General features: G+C 39.3%; 1 protein-coding gene across 4 annotated transcripts in view; it reads left to right on the plus strand.

Annotated features, from left to right (window-relative positions):
• Nucleotides 1-16,697, plus strand: part of LOC116843294 (unconventional myosin-IXb) — a 49,934-nt gene extending 33,237 nt beyond the window's left edge. For 2 of the 4 annotated variants that reach the window (XM_032813608.1, XM_032813611.1), the window contains 16 exons: nucleotides 4,903-5,259; nucleotides 6,003-6,289; nucleotides 8,497-8,668; nucleotides 8,741-8,913; nucleotides 9,167-9,326; nucleotides 9,440-9,556; nucleotides 10,003-10,238; nucleotides 10,829-11,018; nucleotides 11,283-11,560; nucleotides 11,856-12,045; nucleotides 12,221-12,392; nucleotides 12,672-12,883; nucleotides 13,078-13,340; nucleotides 13,673-13,945; nucleotides 14,323-14,422; nucleotides 14,685-14,842. In XM_032813608.1, coding sequence (XP_032669499.1) covers nucleotides 4,903-5,259; nucleotides 6,003-6,289; nucleotides 8,497-8,668; nucleotides 8,741-8,913; nucleotides 9,167-9,326; nucleotides 9,440-9,556; nucleotides 10,003-10,238; nucleotides 10,829-11,018; nucleotides 11,283-11,560; nucleotides 11,856-12,045; nucleotides 12,221-12,392; nucleotides 12,672-12,883; nucleotides 13,078-13,340; nucleotides 13,673-13,945; nucleotides 14,323-14,422; nucleotides 14,685-14,842 — 3,338 coding nt within the window. Of the gene's footprint in view, nucleotides 1-4,902; nucleotides 5,260-6,002; nucleotides 6,290-8,496; nucleotides 8,669-8,740; nucleotides 8,914-9,166; nucleotides 9,327-9,439; nucleotides 9,557-10,002; nucleotides 10,239-10,828; nucleotides 11,019-11,282; nucleotides 11,561-11,855; nucleotides 12,046-12,220; nucleotides 12,393-12,671; nucleotides 12,884-13,077; nucleotides 13,341-13,672; nucleotides 13,946-14,322; nucleotides 14,423-14,684 lie in introns of all 4 variants that reach the window. The other 2 variants (XM_032813610.1, XM_032813609.1) reach the window with 2 other exon arrangements.
• Nucleotides 16,698-20,307: the final 3,610 nt, after the last annotated feature.

Raw genomic sequence — 20,307 nt, forward strand, 5'->3', positions numbered from 1 at the left:
CGTTTCCAGTTATTCAATTTCTAATTTACGAAATTTATGTGGTCACATTCTTTTAATATATCCAAGTGAAATATGTTTTTTATGTACTAATTTTTCTAATTCATTCATTGCATGCGTCTTCTTCGGTATTTCTGTAAGGAACAGATAAAAAAATTAAATTGTATTATATGTGTGCGATTGATTAATTAATGAAATGACAGAAGTTACCGCGAAGTTCAATACAGAGATTATATGGGTTAGCTGTTATCCTAGATGAAGGTTCCTGTTTTGATAACGCGAGGTCGTTACGCTTATTGTCACTTCGTTAGTGGCGTTACGCTTGCAAAGTTCCACGGCGAATTGGCACCGTGGGAAATTACCATTTTATTAAGGCAACACGGACCCGACAGCCGCTTATTTATCTCATATATCCTGTCGCTCCCGTCCATCCTGTGGAGACATCATGCAAGTGTCCGCCGTCCACGCTTCTCGACAGCTTATGTTGGCTTTTCGATGGATATCTCACAAAGCGGTGCATAGGAATGCAACTTATTTTGATGCGTTTTAAGTTCATGGATCTTTTGCCTTTTGTGCATCTCTATTCAATCAATAAATTACTGGAAATATATCACGGCATGAAACACAACATATCTAAACTACTAAATATATAAATACTTCTAAGTCGCTTTTTATAATTTTTGGAAAATTATTACATTATTATATAAATCATAATATTGTTCTAGATTTCTCTTTAACTTTTCATCAATATCTACATCAATTTCACGAAGTTACAAAAGATATTCAAGTATTTTATTTTCAAGGATCATTTCACACGAAGCTGTTCTTAATATAATAGAGAAAAGCGGACTAGAGATGGTGCTAAATATATTTTTACGTTTAATTCGAACAAAGTTTCATTACGGAAATGGTAGAATAAGAGCTGGAATCTCTTTTTTGAGAAAATACCGACCAGCCAAATTCGTAAATATATCACGCGTTAAGATAAGCTTCTGCGCCTAATTACGAATTAAGTTTCGACATACGTGCGGGCGTCGCCATTAATTTCGCCGCGATTTGGTAATCTGCGCGCACAAGGGAGGAATGCAGAGTACCTGCCGCGATTAATTCGTCTCTTTCGTTATCTGGTTACCTGTGCCAAACCATAACGGTGCACTTAAGGTAATCTCTATTCGTCCCTCGTTTTTTTCTCTTTATCCTACTTCCCATTCTTTCAAGCTTTTTCTGCTTTTCCTACAATTTCTTTTTTTCAAGCAATATTTGATGTCACGCGCTAGTTATTCTGATCCGGTCTTACAGGTCAGTCGAGATTATTAAGCTCCTTTATCTCATTCATTCATTCATTAGTCTTGTTTACTTTTAATATCTAAAGTTAAAAAATACGAGTTAATTTTTACATCAATCCTTGGATTATCGATTATAATTTCAGTGGAAATGTACGTGTGTATATGTTTAATTTTTCGTAATTATTAAGTGGAAACTAATTCCTAGGAATTCCGACCAATCGACTTTTGATTCCGTATATAAAATAATCTGTGCATTTCAAAACTAATAGCGTAAAAATTAATAATATTAAACGTATTAATGATTTATAATAATAGCTTAATAATTTATTTAGATTATAATAGTCACGCATACAAACACATTATTCATGTTAATAATTGCAAAACCAAAATTTACATCATTCATATAATTTAATTTTATACAACACATATAATTTATATTCATAAAATATTGCACGCGGCTATTTTGATAATAACAATTTAATTCTCGGAATCACAGCTTCGCATATTTTAGAATTCAAGAATTCATAGGTTCGAGGAATTGGGGATCTCTAGTTTCAACCATTTATAGATTCAAGGAGAACCGTGAGTCCGCCAAGAATTAGGAAGAAAGAGAGAGTAATATCTAAGGGAAGGTCAAAGCGACAATGTAAGTCCGAAGAAACATTAGTCGAAGGAGTTATAACGAATGGAGTGTAGACGTGCGGTGAGAAGAAGACAAAAAAGAACCTGTTTTCTTCGACGGAGCATTCAGCCCCCGAAGGTACCTGCGCAGTTTAATTCCCACGTAGTAGGACCTGCCCGCTATATTACAGGATACCTAGAAAATCGAGAAAATAAAATTTGAAGACATTCATCACTGACGCTTCTTGTCGACCGATATTTACTTATTCGTCGTTTAATTTCTATCGCTGTTATTATTGTTGTTACTCTGATTAATGTTATTGCTGTTACTTATATTGCTACTGTTGCTATTACTGTTTCTAACACTTCTACTATTTTCATACACATGTCAATCAAATTTATTAGTATTGTTTTAAAATACGTCTTGACTTTATTACTGGAGCATAGAAAAATAGATGCTAACTTCCGTTTGTATAGATCACGTTTTTATTTCCTTACATTTTCGTGACGCTTTCCTGCAAAAATAACACTATGTCGTTGAAAATAGTACTGTCGGTAAGACCTGAATAATTTTTATACCTGAGTATTTTTTTCAAACACTCTCTATACTCAAATTCGTAGAAATTATCCCAGACACACCCATCTACCGTCTGTTATTGATTTTTCGCAGCAGCTGATTCGCATCAGCTGATTCTGCTTTTTGTTTCTCCGAAGTACTATGTACGCTAGTCACGAGACTCTCGAGTAATTTCCATGATAACCGGTATTCGGCTGTCCGGGAAATACCCGAAAGACTCCGGGTATCCGGATAGTACTCGGGTAAGCCGAGTCCTTGGATACTGACAACCGTTAGTTGAGGTCACTTTATCCGACTTTCGGGTGAATGACTTTCGGGTGAATTTTTGGACTATCGAGATTTATTCAAATACAACGAATGCGGCCAGAATGTTTTTCCCTCGACGCATGTCGCTGTCCCGCCTAGTTATAACCCGCAGCGACTATGCTGAATGCTGGAACGATCCTATATTGAATCGACTCTCTGGCAAGAGCAGGGCGTAAATAAGGCGCCGCGCACGTTAAACAACTTACTTCGCGACCCAGAACCGGTTATGTAACTAATCTCGTATCCGGAAGTTAGTTGTACCGAGCAACGAGACCAGTTCCGCGGTGCGAATCAAGCGTCAGGTATCGTGTATTACCAGGCCGAGAGGGTTCAGCAGCAGGTCGAAAAAGGGAGAAAAACACGTCCTGGAAGAGCGCGACACTCCGGAGGAACACTTTCGATCGCACTCAGAATCGACCATGGAGAATTGCTGATGAGGTGGAAACGCGATTTCAGATCGCTGATAATCGGCCTTGGCTTGCTGGCGCGCTGGCTCGCCGATCTGTATAGATGCCATGGGCAACTTATACTCAGAAAAGAAAATGAGACCATTGTAATGTTTACGACATGATGTATGATGGAATCATTTTCAGTTGGCACTTCGTTAACTTAAAATGTTGAAGTGTCAACTCTATAGCGGACTTTAGCTAATGGAAGTTGAAATTTAAAGAAATTATAAAAGAATTATAATCTTTTTGATTAGCTCAAACTAGCTCGATTCTCCAAATTATAAAAAAAAACAAGTTCACCTATCATTTTTTTATATGTGTGATAAAAAGTATGAACTATTAGGTTAATTTATTCTCAGTAATAATTGGTAGATTAGTGTGTGAACAGAGTATAGAGAGATAGTAGAAATCACTATCATTGCTGTTGCAAGATTCACTGGTATCAGTAAATTGCTAGATTCGCAGATCGATAAATGGTTATACCGTTAGCTTTGCAAGTCAAAAAATTGATAGAGCCAATCTATACAGATGGTTCTATTGCCTCATAGAATTGGTACAGTTATCGGAAATCATATTAACGATCGTTTTTTCCCCTTCACGTTCTGGTGAATCTTGTTTTTGAGTGACAGAGAGCTACAGCTCTATTCGAGATGTGTATGTAAAATAGTTCAATTAAAGGTAGATTGTTCAATTAAACATAAGGTAACGCATCCGAAAATCTCTTTTTTAAAGGGGGTATTTGCTACTTTTTTGTTTTAATTTTGATTTTAATTATTTTTTAACTTTTGTAAATGATAGATATTTTGATTTATACTCTTTAAAGAAGTCCTCCTCGAAGAAGTTAGTACCTCTGAAGACACCTGTCGGCAGTATCTCGGCGGGGTCATACCCAACGACCATAACGCACTGGTCAGTCGCGTGGTACGTGACTACAATCGACTGCAGGAGTGCTCGGTTTCCCTCGGGCGACGAAGAGAAATCTCGAGGTCCATGGAGAACGCAGCCTCCTTCATTTCGACTTATCCGCCATTGTATCTTAGATTAACGGTACCCGAAGAGCTGCGCGCGGCCGCTCGAGAGACGCGTACAAGCGCGACGGATAAAAAGAATAATGAGAGATGAAGCCGAGAACACGTTGAACCAGAAAGAATGTGTCACAAATGGAGAACGTGTTCAGCGAGCTCTACACGTACCCTACACTGCGGCTTTCAGAACGACCTTTCCTTAATTATCGAGCAATGCCCAAATATCTGAAAGGACAAGAGATTATATCGGAAGAGAGATATCTTCCGAAAAAGATACTTGACAATATATTAGGATATTGAATACCAAATAAATAGAAACATCTTGATTTTAAAATCTAAATTTTTATATATCTAGCCAAATATAGAATCAAATGAAAAAGGTATCATTATTTTTATTTTACTTTTCCCATTTTCGAGAACAAAAGGATTCATTAAAACGCCCAACGCCTAATATAAAAAATTAATTAATTTTATTATATATTATGCTATTTTTAACTTTTCCACTTTTACGCCGTGTCCAAATTATGAAGTAATTGTCTCAAAATGCACGCCTAATCGTCGCAAACTATAACAATGTTACGTTCAACCCTATCGAGCTCAACCATCCCGTTTCAAAGAAGATCCCTGCTTGATTCTTGCAGATGCTTCCTCATCGAACGAAGCGGTGCACCTACAGCAACGCCTACGGAGCCTCAGCACGGAACTGGTGACCCTAAGGAACCGGCTGCACGTGAGCCAACCGGCAAATGCATCAGGACCGGCGAGCGGTACCTCCGGGCCCCTGTCAAAGAGCCCGGAAAAAAGCGGCGCGCCCTCCTCGCCCGCACCGGCCGTACCACCGAGGACCACCCTGCCTCCCAGTGGCGGTGTATCTCATGGGATCGGTCATCCCGCGGGTCACACGCTAACAGCTTCCGCAATTGTTCATCCGCACGTCAATCACGCCGGCGCAAATACGCTCGGTCACAACTCGACCGCAACAAATAATTTAATATCTGGTTAGTGCACAGGAATCTCTGTCCGTTACACAGCCTGGTATTCCAGAATTACTGCTGCTATTTTAAACTGATCAATTTCTATGTTTTAAGTATTAATAATATGTATCCGGTATTCAAATGCGCGAGCATTGCCCGGGTACTCGACTACCTGCCCGAAAGCCTGGGTATTCGAAATCCAAAGTCCTAAGCACCACCCGAGTAACCTGCTATCTACTATTGATTTTCGCAGCAACTTTGCCTTCTTATATTTTTCTCAGGTACTATCTACATTAATCAGAGTATTTCGAGTACCTAAGTAATTTGCAAATAATTAGGTATCTGGATACCTGAGAAATATCCAAAAAACTACGATATCCGAGCAATATTCGAGTACCTGAGAATATTTCGGGTTCAAGTGGATATCAACACTATTTAGAATTTCATTATACGATATCTTGGGCTATCTAACAGGATCTTTCAGGCTTCTAAAGATAATGATGTGATATCCTGTTATAATTCGATATTCATTGATCAAATATTCATAACATTCATTGATCAAATATGCGACTGGTTAATGTTCATAACATATTCAAACATTCACCTCTACCGCTTAATATGATGGAGTAGCATATAGAAATGTTATCTACTTGTTTTCTGCATATTGGGATGAAATTTAAATAAGATATTTCGTGCATTTTACAAGACAGATAACAATTTATCGTGAAGCAGTCAACACTGTTGTCTAGATTACCCGACGTGTTCAGATCTAGATCCTTCGAAACGGCACAACGGAGTACCTGACGATGGGATAGTATCGTGCGTGACGGCGTTAGGTTGCCTCCGATCGCCGCCGATTTCCAGCATCATCGCCGACGTGAAGAACGCGAAAAGCAATCAAGGCCAACACAGATGCCTCCCGAAAGCCACCGCACCTTCCTCCGGCCCTGCGACCTCCACGGCCTTGGACGACCTCATTCATCTACCCGGACCTCTCACAGAAGACGCGGTGCTCAAGTGCCTTCAAGCTCGCTTCTGCGCCAAACAGTACCATGTAAGAGACTAATGCTCTAAAATAGATAAATGTCCCAAAGTTGCCAAAGCACAAAAATCTCGAAATTAAAGCATCATAGCATCGCTACATAGAGATCCTTGAAAGCGCCGGACCCTAAGAGGCGCTTTATCCCTCAGAAGCGTCGGACATTTGGATTCACGACACGAAAATCGCGTTCAGTGAATCAGGTAGTCATTTAATGCTAGATATATTGCGAGAAATATGGGTCTACGTGCGAAAGACCACGAAGCCCGCTTGTGATCGCAAAAGTCACGGTTTCCCATCCTCCAATCTTAGGATCCCAAGGTGCAAGCGTCCCGGGAACCTAACGTTCATAAGTCGCGTGCATGCACACATACACGCGTGCAGCCATGCACGAGTAACGCGACTGTGCTGGAGCGGAATGCAAAGAGGCGGCTTCGAGTCGCATTCAGAAGTGTACGGTGCGGCACACCGTTGGTGTTGGTATTGGTGCCCGCAATAACGCAAACACACAGTACAGCGCGCCCGATACGCCGCCATTAAGAATTCACCCTGTCTCTCGGCCGGTTCGTGCGTGCCACCCTGCCACAGGAAACCCACGCACAGGTGGCACGCTCGCATTCCAACAGTGTGGCCGGTCACATGCCGACTTTAATTTTCATACATTTCCTATCATACGCTATGTATGGTTAATCAGAACAACACCAGTTTCAACGCGCCTGAAACGTCAACCACATTTCTTCTTAATGACAATATTACTATTACCTTCATGTCGAAGTCTTTAATTCTGATCGTTTTCAAATGAAAAGAGTGCTTAGAGATGGATAAAAGCTCGAAGAGTTATCAAAGCTCACATAATTGAAAATTAAATAAACAAGCGTGAAATTGCAGTGACATATCAACTCATTAACGGCACTCTGCTAATTTAAGCTGCTCGTTTGAAGCCTGAACTCCTCTAATTGCAAATGGACCCTCGTGTTCGTCACAGTGGCTTGTCACGTCTATCGTTATCTGTCGTTCGTCAGGATGGGCAGCTCTTCGCGATAGGCTATCGACTTTTTATACGAAGCGATCAGTTCTTTTGCGACGGTTCCTCGTTTGGACGGCCTATTGAGAAACTCCTGATTTCTCCGTGTTTTAGGTACTTCAGGCAAGCGAGGACCTTTTTCTTCGCCGGTTGCGGTTGATTGGATATCTCCTTTCGACCGCAAGAAGCAAGCTGATCATATACTTACGCAAGTTTATTACGCAATCCATCAGACTTGAACTTCGACATTTGATTAGAACTTGCAAAATTCATCGATCGACTTCCAATTAACGGAAGATTCGGCCTATGAATTACAAATTATTCGGAGATTGCGAATTTCCCCAAGCAGCTGGTGTAGGCTGAACAACGTTTCTAAATTTATGCCAATGCGACTATTCATCAAATTATTATTAAATAATTATCGACTGCATATCTAGATCTCAGAATGAGAAAATTGCGACGTTATATGTATGGGACTCGAAGACTCATTATCTGAAGACTTATCTCATTATCCGGAGTCTTTGCCGCCGATTTTTGCGCAATTTCCTCGTGTTAAGCGACCGTTCACACTTCACAGCTTAATGGTAGGCATAATTATTTACTTGTGAAAACGTAGCACACACAGGAGATAGTCCCCTTCGTCCTCGATGACGCTCTCATTATGTCGGCATGCATGCAGGTGCGTGATCTGTTTACAGCTCGCACACGCAAATTCCAACCACCGTCTTTCCTCCACCTGTAGGTCCTACAGAGCCCGCCAAAGACTGGTTCTACTCCCTTCCTTCGTTCCCACCAATCTCTTCCACACTTTAGGCTGCTTTTATCCCCCTTTATGTTAGCCTATCTTGCTTTCTTCTGTGGCATTCTAATATCAACGAAGTCCGAGCCATAAATTGGAATGTTGTATAATTAAATGGAACAAGAGCAGAGATACTAACGAAAAGAAAATTTCATTGCAATATAGTGGATAAAATCTAGAAGATACAAATCAAATTAAAAATATTAATTTGCGCAGCAAATTATTAAGAGGAAATTAGTTCAATATTTTGGAAAGAACTTTCAATATTGTTAAAAAAAACTATTAACTTAAAATTTATATATTATTAACGATAATTATAATAATAATAATAATAATCAGAATGTCGCAAGAAATATTTACTAGTAAATTGATCTATTCACAAACAAAATATTGTCACAGACGAATGTAGGTCCCATACTGGTTTGCGTAAATCCATACACGGACGTTGGGAATCCATTGACCTTAACGAGCACCAGGACAGTGCCATTGACACCCCAGCTGAACAAGGTCGTTCAGGAAGCTGTGAGGCAGCAATCGGAGACCGGATATCCGCAAGCAATCATCCTTTCCGGTAAGATTCCCAACGGACTCTTTCTCCTCTTCCGCTCTTCAGGAATGCAGATTTCTGAAACTTCTTCTACAGGGACAAGCGGTTCCGGAAAAACGTACGCTTCAATGCTGTTACTTAGGCAACTCTTCGACGTCGCCGGCGGCGGACCGGAAACGGACGCTTTCAAACATCTAGCGGCAGCCTTCACGGTTCTCAGATCCTTGGGCTCAGCGAAAACCGCCACGAACTCCGAGAGCTCAAGGATAGTAAGTGCTCCGCTTCAAAATGCATGAGATAGAGATAGTAGGAGGATGAAAGGGAGAAAGATGAGTAGAGGAGTGAGAATTTATATGCGATCTATGATAAACTCTTTCTGCAGCTGTGTCTAATGGAATTAAAAATATTACAAGTATATACATAATAATATGAAAAGTATTATAGTGTAGTACATATAATAGTTAAAGCGACGACACACATGGTATTAAATAAAAGTATCAATATCAAAATAATCATTTTCAGGGTCACTTCATCGAAGTTCAAGTGACGGATGGTGCTTTGTACAGGACGAAAATTCATTGTTACTTCTTAGACCAAACGAGAGTGATTAGACCATTGTCAGACGAAAAAAACTATCACATATTTTATCAGATGTTAGCTGGATTATCTCACGATGAGCGAGGTAAGGAGTATTCGCTTGAAACTGATACCGTCGTTGTGACAATTAATGTGACAAAAATAATAACGATTTATTATTAATGAATTAATCTTAAATTTTATCACTTACCTTTATAGTTAAATTGAATCTAGAGGGATACAATCTCAAAAATTTGAGGTATCTCCAGCATGGCGATACGCGGCAGGACGAAACTGAGGATGCTATTCGGTTTCAGGCTTGGAAAGCTTGTTTAGGTATGTGTTGTACTCCCTGGAATGTTTTTAAGGAAATAAAAATATAAAATTTTCTCTTTCTCAATTTCAATTAATCAATATCCGAGTATTTTCATACCACTCGAATACGCAAGTCTTTTGGATAATTCTTGAACACCCGAGTGTCTGATTATTGTACAAACTAGTCGGCTACTCGAGTAATATGATTAGTATATATACTACTTAATAATAAAAGATAAAATCCCAGATATGTTTAATTAATTAGGATAGTATACAAATTTTATTAGGATAGATATACGACTAATAAAAAAACAAATTTTTCCTAATCTAATGGATCGATATGTGTTGAGAATTTTTTCGTAATATAATATTTAACTACAGCTTTTTTACAAAAAACATTAATTTTCATCACATTTCCAAACTAATTTAGTGATCCTTGATCCTCTCTACCCTTCATCTTTCCGCAGGCGTTCTCGGAATTCCGTTTTTGGACGTCGTAAGGGTGCTGGCGGCGGTACTCATCCTCGGGAACGTCGGTTTCACAGACGGCCCAGGCGTGGAAGTGGGTGTGATTGGTGAGAACGAGTTATCCTCCGTAGCTGCACTCCTGGGAGTTCCTCCGCCAGCTTTGTTACGAGGACTCACTTCGAGGACTCACAACGCACGTGGTCAACTTGTTAAATCTGTCTGCGACGCCAACATGGTATCAGACTTTACTGATGAGACGGAATAGTGATGAGCAATTTCCTATGTTATCTGAATTGAGAACTCTTTGATCTTTAAATTCTTAAAACATCATAGATATTAACTCTTGGGACATTATCCCTTGGGACTTGGATCCGTTACATTGTAAGACTTTGAACGCTCCAGATTTGTAGATAAATACTTCTTTTGTTTATATTTATTATTAATCCTACGCTGTTCATAGGATTAAATTCTCTATTCATTCAGGTATTTAAATGTTTCAATTACTATGTTTTAATTCTGAAATTTTAAGGATTGAGAAGATCATTAATTTGAGAAGAGCATTACATTTATCGAGTTTTTACTTGCTAATTTTTTCAGAGATTCTTTGCCTCTTAAGTTTTACAATAAAATGTTATAACTTCAGAATATTCCAAGTTTTATTCTAAAAATTTAACTCTTAATTTTTTTCCAAGAACTTGTTTTACAAAAGCTAAGTTATATATTTCTATCAGTTTGAATTAGACCGTGATAAAAGATTGCTCGCCACTATGTTATCGAGTTATCATATAATATTGAAAACATGTTGAAAAGTGTTTGTTTACGCAGTCTAACATGACCAGGGATTCGCTGGCAAAAGCACTCTATTGCCGTACCGTAGCCACGATAGTGAGACGAGCTAACAGCTTGAAGAGACTCGGCTCCACTCTCGGCACTCTCTCGTCGGATTCCAACGAATCTGTCCATAATCAAGCGGAAGTTACTAGCCAACACGCCTCTACCATTGGTAGTTCAGCGGGTGAGCCTTTATTACGCTGTCTCTTTACACTAAATTATTAAATAAGATCAGAACAATTATCATTACACTTCATTTAATCTAATAATTAATTCAAAGCAACTCAATTTTTCAAGAAAATCGTTTTAAGAAACTTGAATTCGTTGAATACGGTAACTTTTCTTTTTTCAAAATAATCATGCATCGCTTCGTATAAACGCAACACATACTTCTCATTCTTTAAAGTAGTGAAGGGGATAAAAGGCAAGGAATTTTCGGGAATTGTAGGAGGAACAGGATCTAGGAGTATGACCGCATTGAATAACGCCGTGCGACATGCCACGGACGGTTTCATCGGCATCCTGGACATGTTTGGATTCGAGGACCCTAAACCGAGCCAGCTGGAGCACCTCTGCATCAATCTCTGTGCGGAGACGATGCAGCACTTCTATAATACTCACATATTCAAAAGCTCCATCGAGAGTTGCCGTGACGAAGGTATCCCGTGCGACGTCGAAGTTGACTACGTCGACAACGTGCCATGCATTGATCTCATTTCTTCTTTGGTGAGTCCCTTATATCGAAGACGAAGCTATTCAAACAATAACTGCGATACAGCAAATCATGTTTGTTCTCAATTAAACATTTAAATATTTATAATGAGATATATTTTAGTACAAATTTTGTAAGTTATGTTGTTTGAAATTAAGAAATATAATTGTGGTGTGATGAATAAAAAAATTTCAAGTTTTCTCAGACTGTGAATGTAAAGAAAAAATCACCTCTTTCAGTTCGTTTATTAGGTTGTTTTATAGTTTGAAAGACGCGTTAATAGCTTTGTTGTGTGTTTCTGATTTACAGCGCACCGGGTTGTTAAGTATGTTAGATGTGGAAGGTTCTATACACGGGACCGCCGAGAGTTATGTCGCCAAAGTAAAGGTGCAGCACAAGCAGAATCCCCGGCTGTTCGAGCCAAGAACAGTCGACTGCAGATCCTTCGGCATTCAGCACTTCGCAGGAAGAGTCACTTACGACGCTTCGGACTTCCTGGGTATGTAAGACATCTTTCGTGAAGTTTCGTAATCCAAAAATATTATCAGAGTATGTGCACGAATAATTTCGTTTATTTATTGACGTAACGTATTAATATTATATAATTAACTGTAATAATTACATAATCGGATTAAATCTTTTCTGAAATTAATTAAATTAAATAATTCTTGCAGACACAAATAAGGATGTTGTCCCCGACGATTTAGTGGCGGTCTTTTACAAACACGCTTGCAGTTTCGGCTTTGCAACACATTTGTTTGGTAGTGAGCTGAAAGCGTTATATGCGAGTGACACTGTCCCGAGGGGCGTCAGTTTTCGGATATCACCAACTTCGCACACCGATCTGTAAGCGACCAACACAGTTTAATATTAATCAAAAAGAGCACTCTAATTCTAACACAATAAATCCTAATAAAAATTACTTCAACATGTTTGTTAAATTCTCTGAGGTCTTCAAATTCTGTCAGATAATAGTTGAAACAGGTTGCTTTATTACAGTTGCTTTACTGTAACGACTACTCAAATAATGCAAGCGCTTTGATTAATAATTGATTGATATTAATTCGATTATAAAATCTAAACAAAGTGCAAGGGAAGATGAAATAAAACCTGTTCTCCCTGCAGTACAAACGGGGACGTGCCGATATCGACGTTGACGCAAGATTTTCACACGAGATTAGATAATCTCCTGAGGACTTTGGTCCACGCTAGACCGCACTTTGTTCGATGTATCAGAAGCAATGGCACCGAAACACCGATGCACCTTGACAGAGGGGTTACAATGCGCCAGATACGCTCGCTGCAGGTCTTGGAGACGGTGAATCTCATGGCGGGAGGTAAAATAATTCTTTCGACACTTATTATATTATACTATTTTATTAGGCAATTTATGCAGTGATTGTGGAAAACCTTCGTATGATGAGTGAATTCTTGTTGATGGGAGAAAACACGTAGGACGATTATAAGAATGTGCATGCAACGTTTAGTTGCGATAAAATCTTGGAGGTAATATTTATGGCAACTCACGCAGGATACCCGCACAGGATGCGATTTAAAGCCTTCAACGCGAGGTATAGGCTAATCGCGCCCTTCAAGCAGCTGCGCCGCGCTGAGGAACAGGCTGTCGAGGACACGAAATTGATTTTGCAGAACGCGCAGCAGCTGAAGAGCAAATTCGGTGCCAGCACTAGCTGGGCCCTCGGTAAGCGTCACATTTTCCTCAGCGAAGGTATCAGGCAGCAGCTCGAAAATCTACGGGCGGAGACACGAAGAAAAGCCGCCATAATTATACAGGTAAGCATATCTACCTTTTTATTAATCTGCTTCTCTTTCTTATAATTTTTTTCTATGATACCATCGTAAATATAATTTGAAATTATCTTTAAATTATTTTAGTTCTCGAATACAATTAGTGTAAATCGATTATTGTAAATGACATAACTTAAAAAAATAAAAGAGAAGTAAAACCCGATTTTGAGTATCAGATAAATATCTGGTACTTTTAGGTATAAAAATACTTTTAGGTATAAAAATACACGGTATATATTGACAGCATTAGTTTTTGTATTTAGAGCGAAGTGGGGCAAACAGTTTCAAAACAAAATTTGTTTCAATGTTATTTGCAGGCTACGTGGAGAGGTTGGCGAGTGCGGAGAGGATGGCCTTTGAGAAGGACGACTCTAGGAGTGACTTCCGGCATTGGTCAAAAGAAACCTCAACAACCAACTACCGGCAACACCGGAACCGTTCAGAGAAATGTCGCTGCCGGCACGGTAACCGGAACTAGCACTCGTCCAAGACCACAGCCAATCGCTGGCACACCACCTCCCGATCCTTCGGAGAAATGCGCAGACCAAAAAATGATTCAGCAGACCTGTTCTCTTTTTGGACTCGACCTGGTTAGTACCTGAATACTATCCTCCGATCAAAAGTAAAGTTATGAAATTTGAAAAAAGTAATAGAAAATATATTGAAAAACCCTAAATTAAAATCGTTTTTATGGAGTTTGTGGTGATTGTTTAATCTCATTAGTTTAGATCTCATTAGATTCATATTTATGAATCTAAAATATGTTACAAAAGAACGAAATATTTTAAACAAGATATTTTAATAGATTAGTATTTTAAAATACTTTAGTATAATTTTAATAGAATAACTTTAATATAATTTTGATAGAATGGTAATAACGTTAATTTTGTCACAGTAATATTTAAAACAAAAATTTTGAAATTTAGACTTTAGAATTTCCAAATGTAATCCGTCTTCTATCGTGTAGGAGCGGCCGCCACCTGTTCCTCCTAGCAGATCTTATACCGTGACCGGAAACACAAAGCTTGGTTACCCACAAACCAGAATTATGAAAATGCCTTTCCCAGGTAGAAAATGTCATATAAAATAAAGTGTTTTTCCGGCATATAATAACGTTAATGAAAAAACATCATGCACACATAGAGGAAAGATTATTGAAGTTTATACATCTTCTTACTAAAAATCGATGCATTAATACGATCAAAATAAAATCTTATTATTAATATTCTCGTTTATCCAGCTTTCTTTGGATTTTTATTTTATGATATTTTGTATTGTACAATTGTTAATAATTTTCTCTTAATATGATATAATAAATATTTTTTTCAGAAGAAGGCGAAGGCGAGGTGGTCCTTTTGAAAGGAGAAACAGTTTTAGTTGTAGGCGCGTCACCTAGGCGAGGCCATCTTCTCGTAGAACACAACAACAGTACATTGCATGTGCCGTATCAATTCATGGAATTGAAACCTTGTAACATTAATGTGTAATAATACTGTAGTAATATTTATTCGGCTCCATACTTTTTTAAGAAAACAGATTGTAATATCGTTTTCTTTATTTAATTTTGAAAAATTTGGATAAAGGGATTTCGATGAAAACGTTGTACAGAAAATATTGTACGAGTAAACCAACTTTGTTGTTTCTGACATAAGAAACACAAATTTTATCGTTTCTAAAAATAGAATTTTGCTATTTCGCACTTATAAAATAAGTAAAATTCTTGTGCGATTTCTTTGCGCGATTTCAATCCTAAAATACTTAATTCTTTATGCATTAATATAAGTTTGAGACAATGTACGAAATAATTCGGATGTTTCTTCACATATAGCTGATCCATTCCGAAATAGACAAAAGTCAAGAAATCATTGGCAAATCATATCAATTCGCATTATTAGTTTATTCTGCGAGAGAGCAATTTCGAAATTTTTTCTCAGAAGAGAGATAAGTTTGCTCCGCGCGGGGAGTTGATGAAACAACAAAGTTAGGCTCTTTCTGGAGCAGTCTGTAGAACTCGGCGGCACTGTACTCTTTCCGCACGAAGTTGCTTGGTCTCGATCATCTCTGTGTCGTCTCCCGTCAGCCAATTAATTGCCATAAGACCGTCTCGGAGCACGCTGGCAAAAGTTAGGGTAGGTGATTAGTATTAAGAGAGCGCCGGCGGCATCACTCGCGGTAGAGTCAGCTCTAAAGGACAGTGAACTTCGTCCTCTAATTAATTACACCTCCCGTTAAGCGAGCTTAACGCGGAAGTCACCGCAGCCGTGCTTATCGCTCGTTTCAGACACGGCATACTGACTCACCCTAAGCTACGTTCGTCTTCCATGTAGATAAGATACCTGCAAAGAAGTGTAGGGTGCCCGATAAGAAGAATGTAAATCAAAAATTCGACAATGATAGGTTAAAGTCAAATGAAATGGTCAACGTTTTTCAGTTTGACCGCAATATGAATTATGAATAATGTATATAGGTTTCTCAGTAAATGAATTTATTTGACGATAAGTTGACGTTCCTGATCAATTGTGTTTTTACATGAATAAATAATCAATTTCTAAATTTTCTCTTGATATAGATTAATAATTTTGATATAGATTAACTGACCTTTTCAGTGACATTTATGACATGACAATGTCAAATTGTCGATTTAACACAATTATCGATAAGTCAACTCAACATCTACCCAATATTCATTTTGTTTTCATTTATTTTCATAAAATTTATTATTTTTATTTGTTTTCATTCATTTTCATAAAAGCGTATGTTAAATATGAGCTTAACTTTGACTTATATTCCTTTTATCATGCATTCGGAAGTGTTTCCGAAAATAAAGGATATCGAGATGTGTAGCAGGTTACAGGTTACATGTGTAATTTACGTTATATAGAATAGTGTGACGCACAGTATGGTAGAACACATGGTATTACTATAATACTTTTTACCAACAGTATTCGCTCGCGTTCATCTTGAATTCTTAGTGCCAATTAGAGAACGTTGCCACAATAATATATCTGTACTCTATAAGATTTATGCTAGCTCATAGATAATCATATAGTAGTGGTACTGGACGTCACTATCATCGTAGGGAAATCTGCTTTGTAGATAAACGGCACTCGTTCGCTCGTCGATTCTAAGAATCCAGGAATCCGAAAGTAAATCCAAAATTTATGTCGAATACTTTAATCTAGATCTCTCGAGAAGCGCGCGAGAGCTGTATATACGTGAAGGTCCAACCGCGTGAAGCGTGGTTCCAGATACCAGAGCAATATAATGCATATATATACATATATATGACAACTGTAAGCGTCGAAAAAATGTAAGGATCAAGTATACATACCTTTGACAAAAGGGCAATTGTCGTTAGTTATTATTGAACTTCCTTATCTCTTGACTTTCCCTCGCTATTACCCTTTAATTAAAACAAAAACGCCCCAATGTCCTGTATATTTTCACAAACTTTTCATAAAATAAAACGTTTAAAATTGGTTTAAAGTTGGGTTTAAAATAGATTGTATAAACAACCAGTTTCAACTATTAAACTTAGAAATATTTTAACTGACAAAATTAATTCTACAAAGGTAAGTCTTTTTTTGCTCACTGAAAATTTAAACTTTTAAATGACGATAAACAATTCAAGAATCTGCCAAAAAGTTCTTAGATCTGCAAGTATATAAGTATACAGTACAATTATGCACTTCATGTTATGAAAGAATTGAATGTCTTGGAAATTGTGATGCATGTCCTTGCGTGTGTTTTGAGCTCACCTGTATGCTGGAATGCACTGGCTTTGACGTGCAACGCTAAACACGTACCGCAGAATTCATCTCACCGACCGAAAGAGCTAGCTTCGCTAGCGAGGCGCGAGATAGAGAGGAAACGCTGCTTTTCTCTTCCACGAGCGCCGTTCTTACGTAAACAGACCTTTAAGCTGGCCTTGCGGCGCTGACGTTGACGTGAGCTAGGCATTTACAGAAACTGGCAAAACCTGAACTCGACGATCGCACTCGCATACCTACAGTAATAGATAGGGTCTGAAGACATACGAGAGGAACAGAAAAACTGTATAAGACACTAAACAATGTATGAAATTATTCGAGGGATATTTTTGATTATTTTCATTGCTAAGAAATTCAATTACTAAACATGTGCTGCAAGCTTTGGAACTGCATGAAAGTCACGATAATTTTAGAGGACAATTATCCACTACTATGTGAATTTTTTTCTATCTACTGTGCGAAACTTCACCCTAGCATAGTCCTTCAGTGCATTCCTTCATCAAAACGTAACGATTGAAAGTCACTTCTGAACAGTGCGGTAGATCAACGAAACGTGTCGCGTCGCCGAGCGTCCCGGGTGAGAAAAGGAAGACGGGAATCCCGCGGCAAGTGAGGGAGCAAAGCCGGGGGAACGGGGAACGAGGTCGTGTATCTCACGTCGAGAGAGCTAAGCGCGGAACACGTACGACGCAGATACGTGTTCCTCGCTCTGTGAAAGCTACGGAGATAACGATATTGAATCGCAATGCCCCGGACGTCGTCGTTCGACCGTCGCGATCCGCTCGAATGCGCCCGACTGACCCGCTTCCATCGCGCTGAGGGAATCCCCAGAAGTCCTGGCAGACGGAGGGCCGCAACGATCGACTCTAACACCTTGGGTATAGTGTAGAACGAAATCAATTGAAGACACTGATAGACTGATACGAGAACAACATTTATTATGCGTATTTTCCAATTAGTTTTCTTTTTATTAAAATCATTATTCCACGGTACGTCTCGTGAAAATAAGGAGTCTATTAAATTGTTTCATTTCTTTGTAATTTCATACCATTTTCAATGTTTAGTATATTTAATATTTGGTATTGAGTATTTAATATTTGGTATTTGGTATTTAGTATTGTAACTTTTACTATTTAGCTTATGGTATTTATGTATTTTAGAATTTTTGATATTTTAATTAGTATTTAGTATTTATAGTATTTGGTATTTTTGTAAATTTATAGCATTTTTACTAATTAATATATTCTTACACTTTTACACGCACGTATGCCTGTGACGGTAGGGAACAATTGTCTCTTATTATAATATAATTTTATCATTCCCGTGTAACTCGCATCCCAACGGTCGCGGTCTATTTCGCCCTGCGGAACTATTACGCAACTGCAACGGACAGCTTAAGTTGGGCAACGGGCGCAGCAGAGGCAGGTGCATCGTCTTTCGCCTTTAATAACCAATCCGTACAGCCGTCAGAGCTTTCGAACTTGCCACAAAAGCTCAGTTGTACCGCGGAGCGTCGAGAGACGTAAGAACGAATTCGCGGATCGATAAGCGTCCGCGATTCTCTCGCGAGACTCCGCCAATCGAAAACCGCGATGCATAATATCGCGAATATTAAATTTCTCCCCGTCTGTCCTCTTTGTCCCCCCCTCCTTCCCTTCCTCCACCACCCCCTTCAGCATCACTTCTTCTTCCTCCTCCTCTTCCTCTTCCTTCTCTCCCGCTCCCTCGTTTTCCACGCGTTCGCTGCCGCCTTTTGCCTGAAACGCTTTCTTTAATATATCCTCGGGAAATATCGGCAATAATCGTTTGAGCTTTAGCATTTCGCGAATGCTGGCTGGTTCGTGTTGATAAGTGAAACGTCACGCGAAATCTGAGGAAAGACTGCAGAGTTGTTGCGTGTTTTTTGGAAATAGTGCAAATATTTCATCCCTTCTTGCGAGAGGGGCAAAGGAAGATAGACTGCGACGAGGTGTTCTTGTTCCTTTTTAGAATCTCTACGTAAATACATGGTTTTTAGACGACCTATTTGACGACATTATGATCACATAAGGCGCAAAATAAATAAACAAGAAGTATTTCGTTGCATTTAACGAGCAAGAGGGTTGAGAAATTGTCACTTGAAGGAATATCGAACCATCTCTGAAAAAGACGATACATTATTTTATCACAACGGGTATATGCATGTATAATTTCGCCAGCGCAGACTGATGAATAAAGGGATCTCGTTGAATTTACACTCGGACCGTGAAAAGTTGATCAATGCGATATTCGTATGGGAATATAAAAAGCTGGACGTAAAAGGGTTAATTTCTTGCGCGGCAAATAGCCGGCGGGCGCAGCGAATGCGTCGGGACGCCGGCCGTGCCGCAAGGCGATTGCGTCGGGACGACGAAGGACGATAGACGGCCGATTGAAATGCAAATGGCGGCGGTCGACGTTATTTCGACGTGTACGTGCTCCGGCGAGCGGCGCGCTTGTTTCAAATTCGATCTCGCCCTTCCCCCCTGGGTGCCGAGAGACACGCGAACAAGCGGCGTCGTTACAAAAATCCCGCTATCAGGCCGCAACCAACACCGACGTCGCCGTCGGTGTCGCCGTCACGCGCGGATAAGCCGTAATTTCAATTACGTCAAAGCGTGCGCACGCGCCGCCATTTTATGCCCGCGACGGCTTGATCTGCAGGATGAGGGTTAATGATGCGAAGGATTAAAGACCCGGCCCGGCGAAGCACGCGCAAAAGAGAAAACGTTATTAGGCGAGAAAAAAAGAACAGCGCAGAGGATTAGCGCGTTGTTTGCCTTTGTTTCCTCCGGCATGTTATTCACACGAAGTGAAATCGAGGTCGCCATCCGCGGAGGATATTTCTCCGGTAATGATTAAATTTCAGAGATCTCTTATCACACTACAATATCATGCTTCGCGTATCACGTTGAACGTTGCCGAGAGGAGTGCTGTCCTCCTCGCCCAAATATGCCGTTTCCAACTTCGAATAGATTGTACGATGTGTCTTCTTGATTTGCAGAATTAAATGCGCGAAACGAAATATGTGTAAATTGCACTTGTAATTATCTCGAGCAATGTTTTATTCATTATTATCCGTTGAAGCTTGATTGATCAATTTTAACATGCTCTTCCATAATGAAGTCCGTCGGAAAATGTCCATTAAAGGGGACATCAACGTA

The sequence above is a fragment of the Odontomachus brunneus genome, unplaced genomic scaffold (genome assembly GCF_010583005.1).
Source record: "Odontomachus brunneus isolate Ranch 3 - 2012 unplaced genomic scaffold, Obru_v1 Obru_scaffold_031, whole genome shotgun sequence".
Taxonomy (NCBI): domain Eukaryota; kingdom Metazoa; phylum Arthropoda; class Insecta; order Hymenoptera; family Formicidae; genus Odontomachus; species Odontomachus brunneus.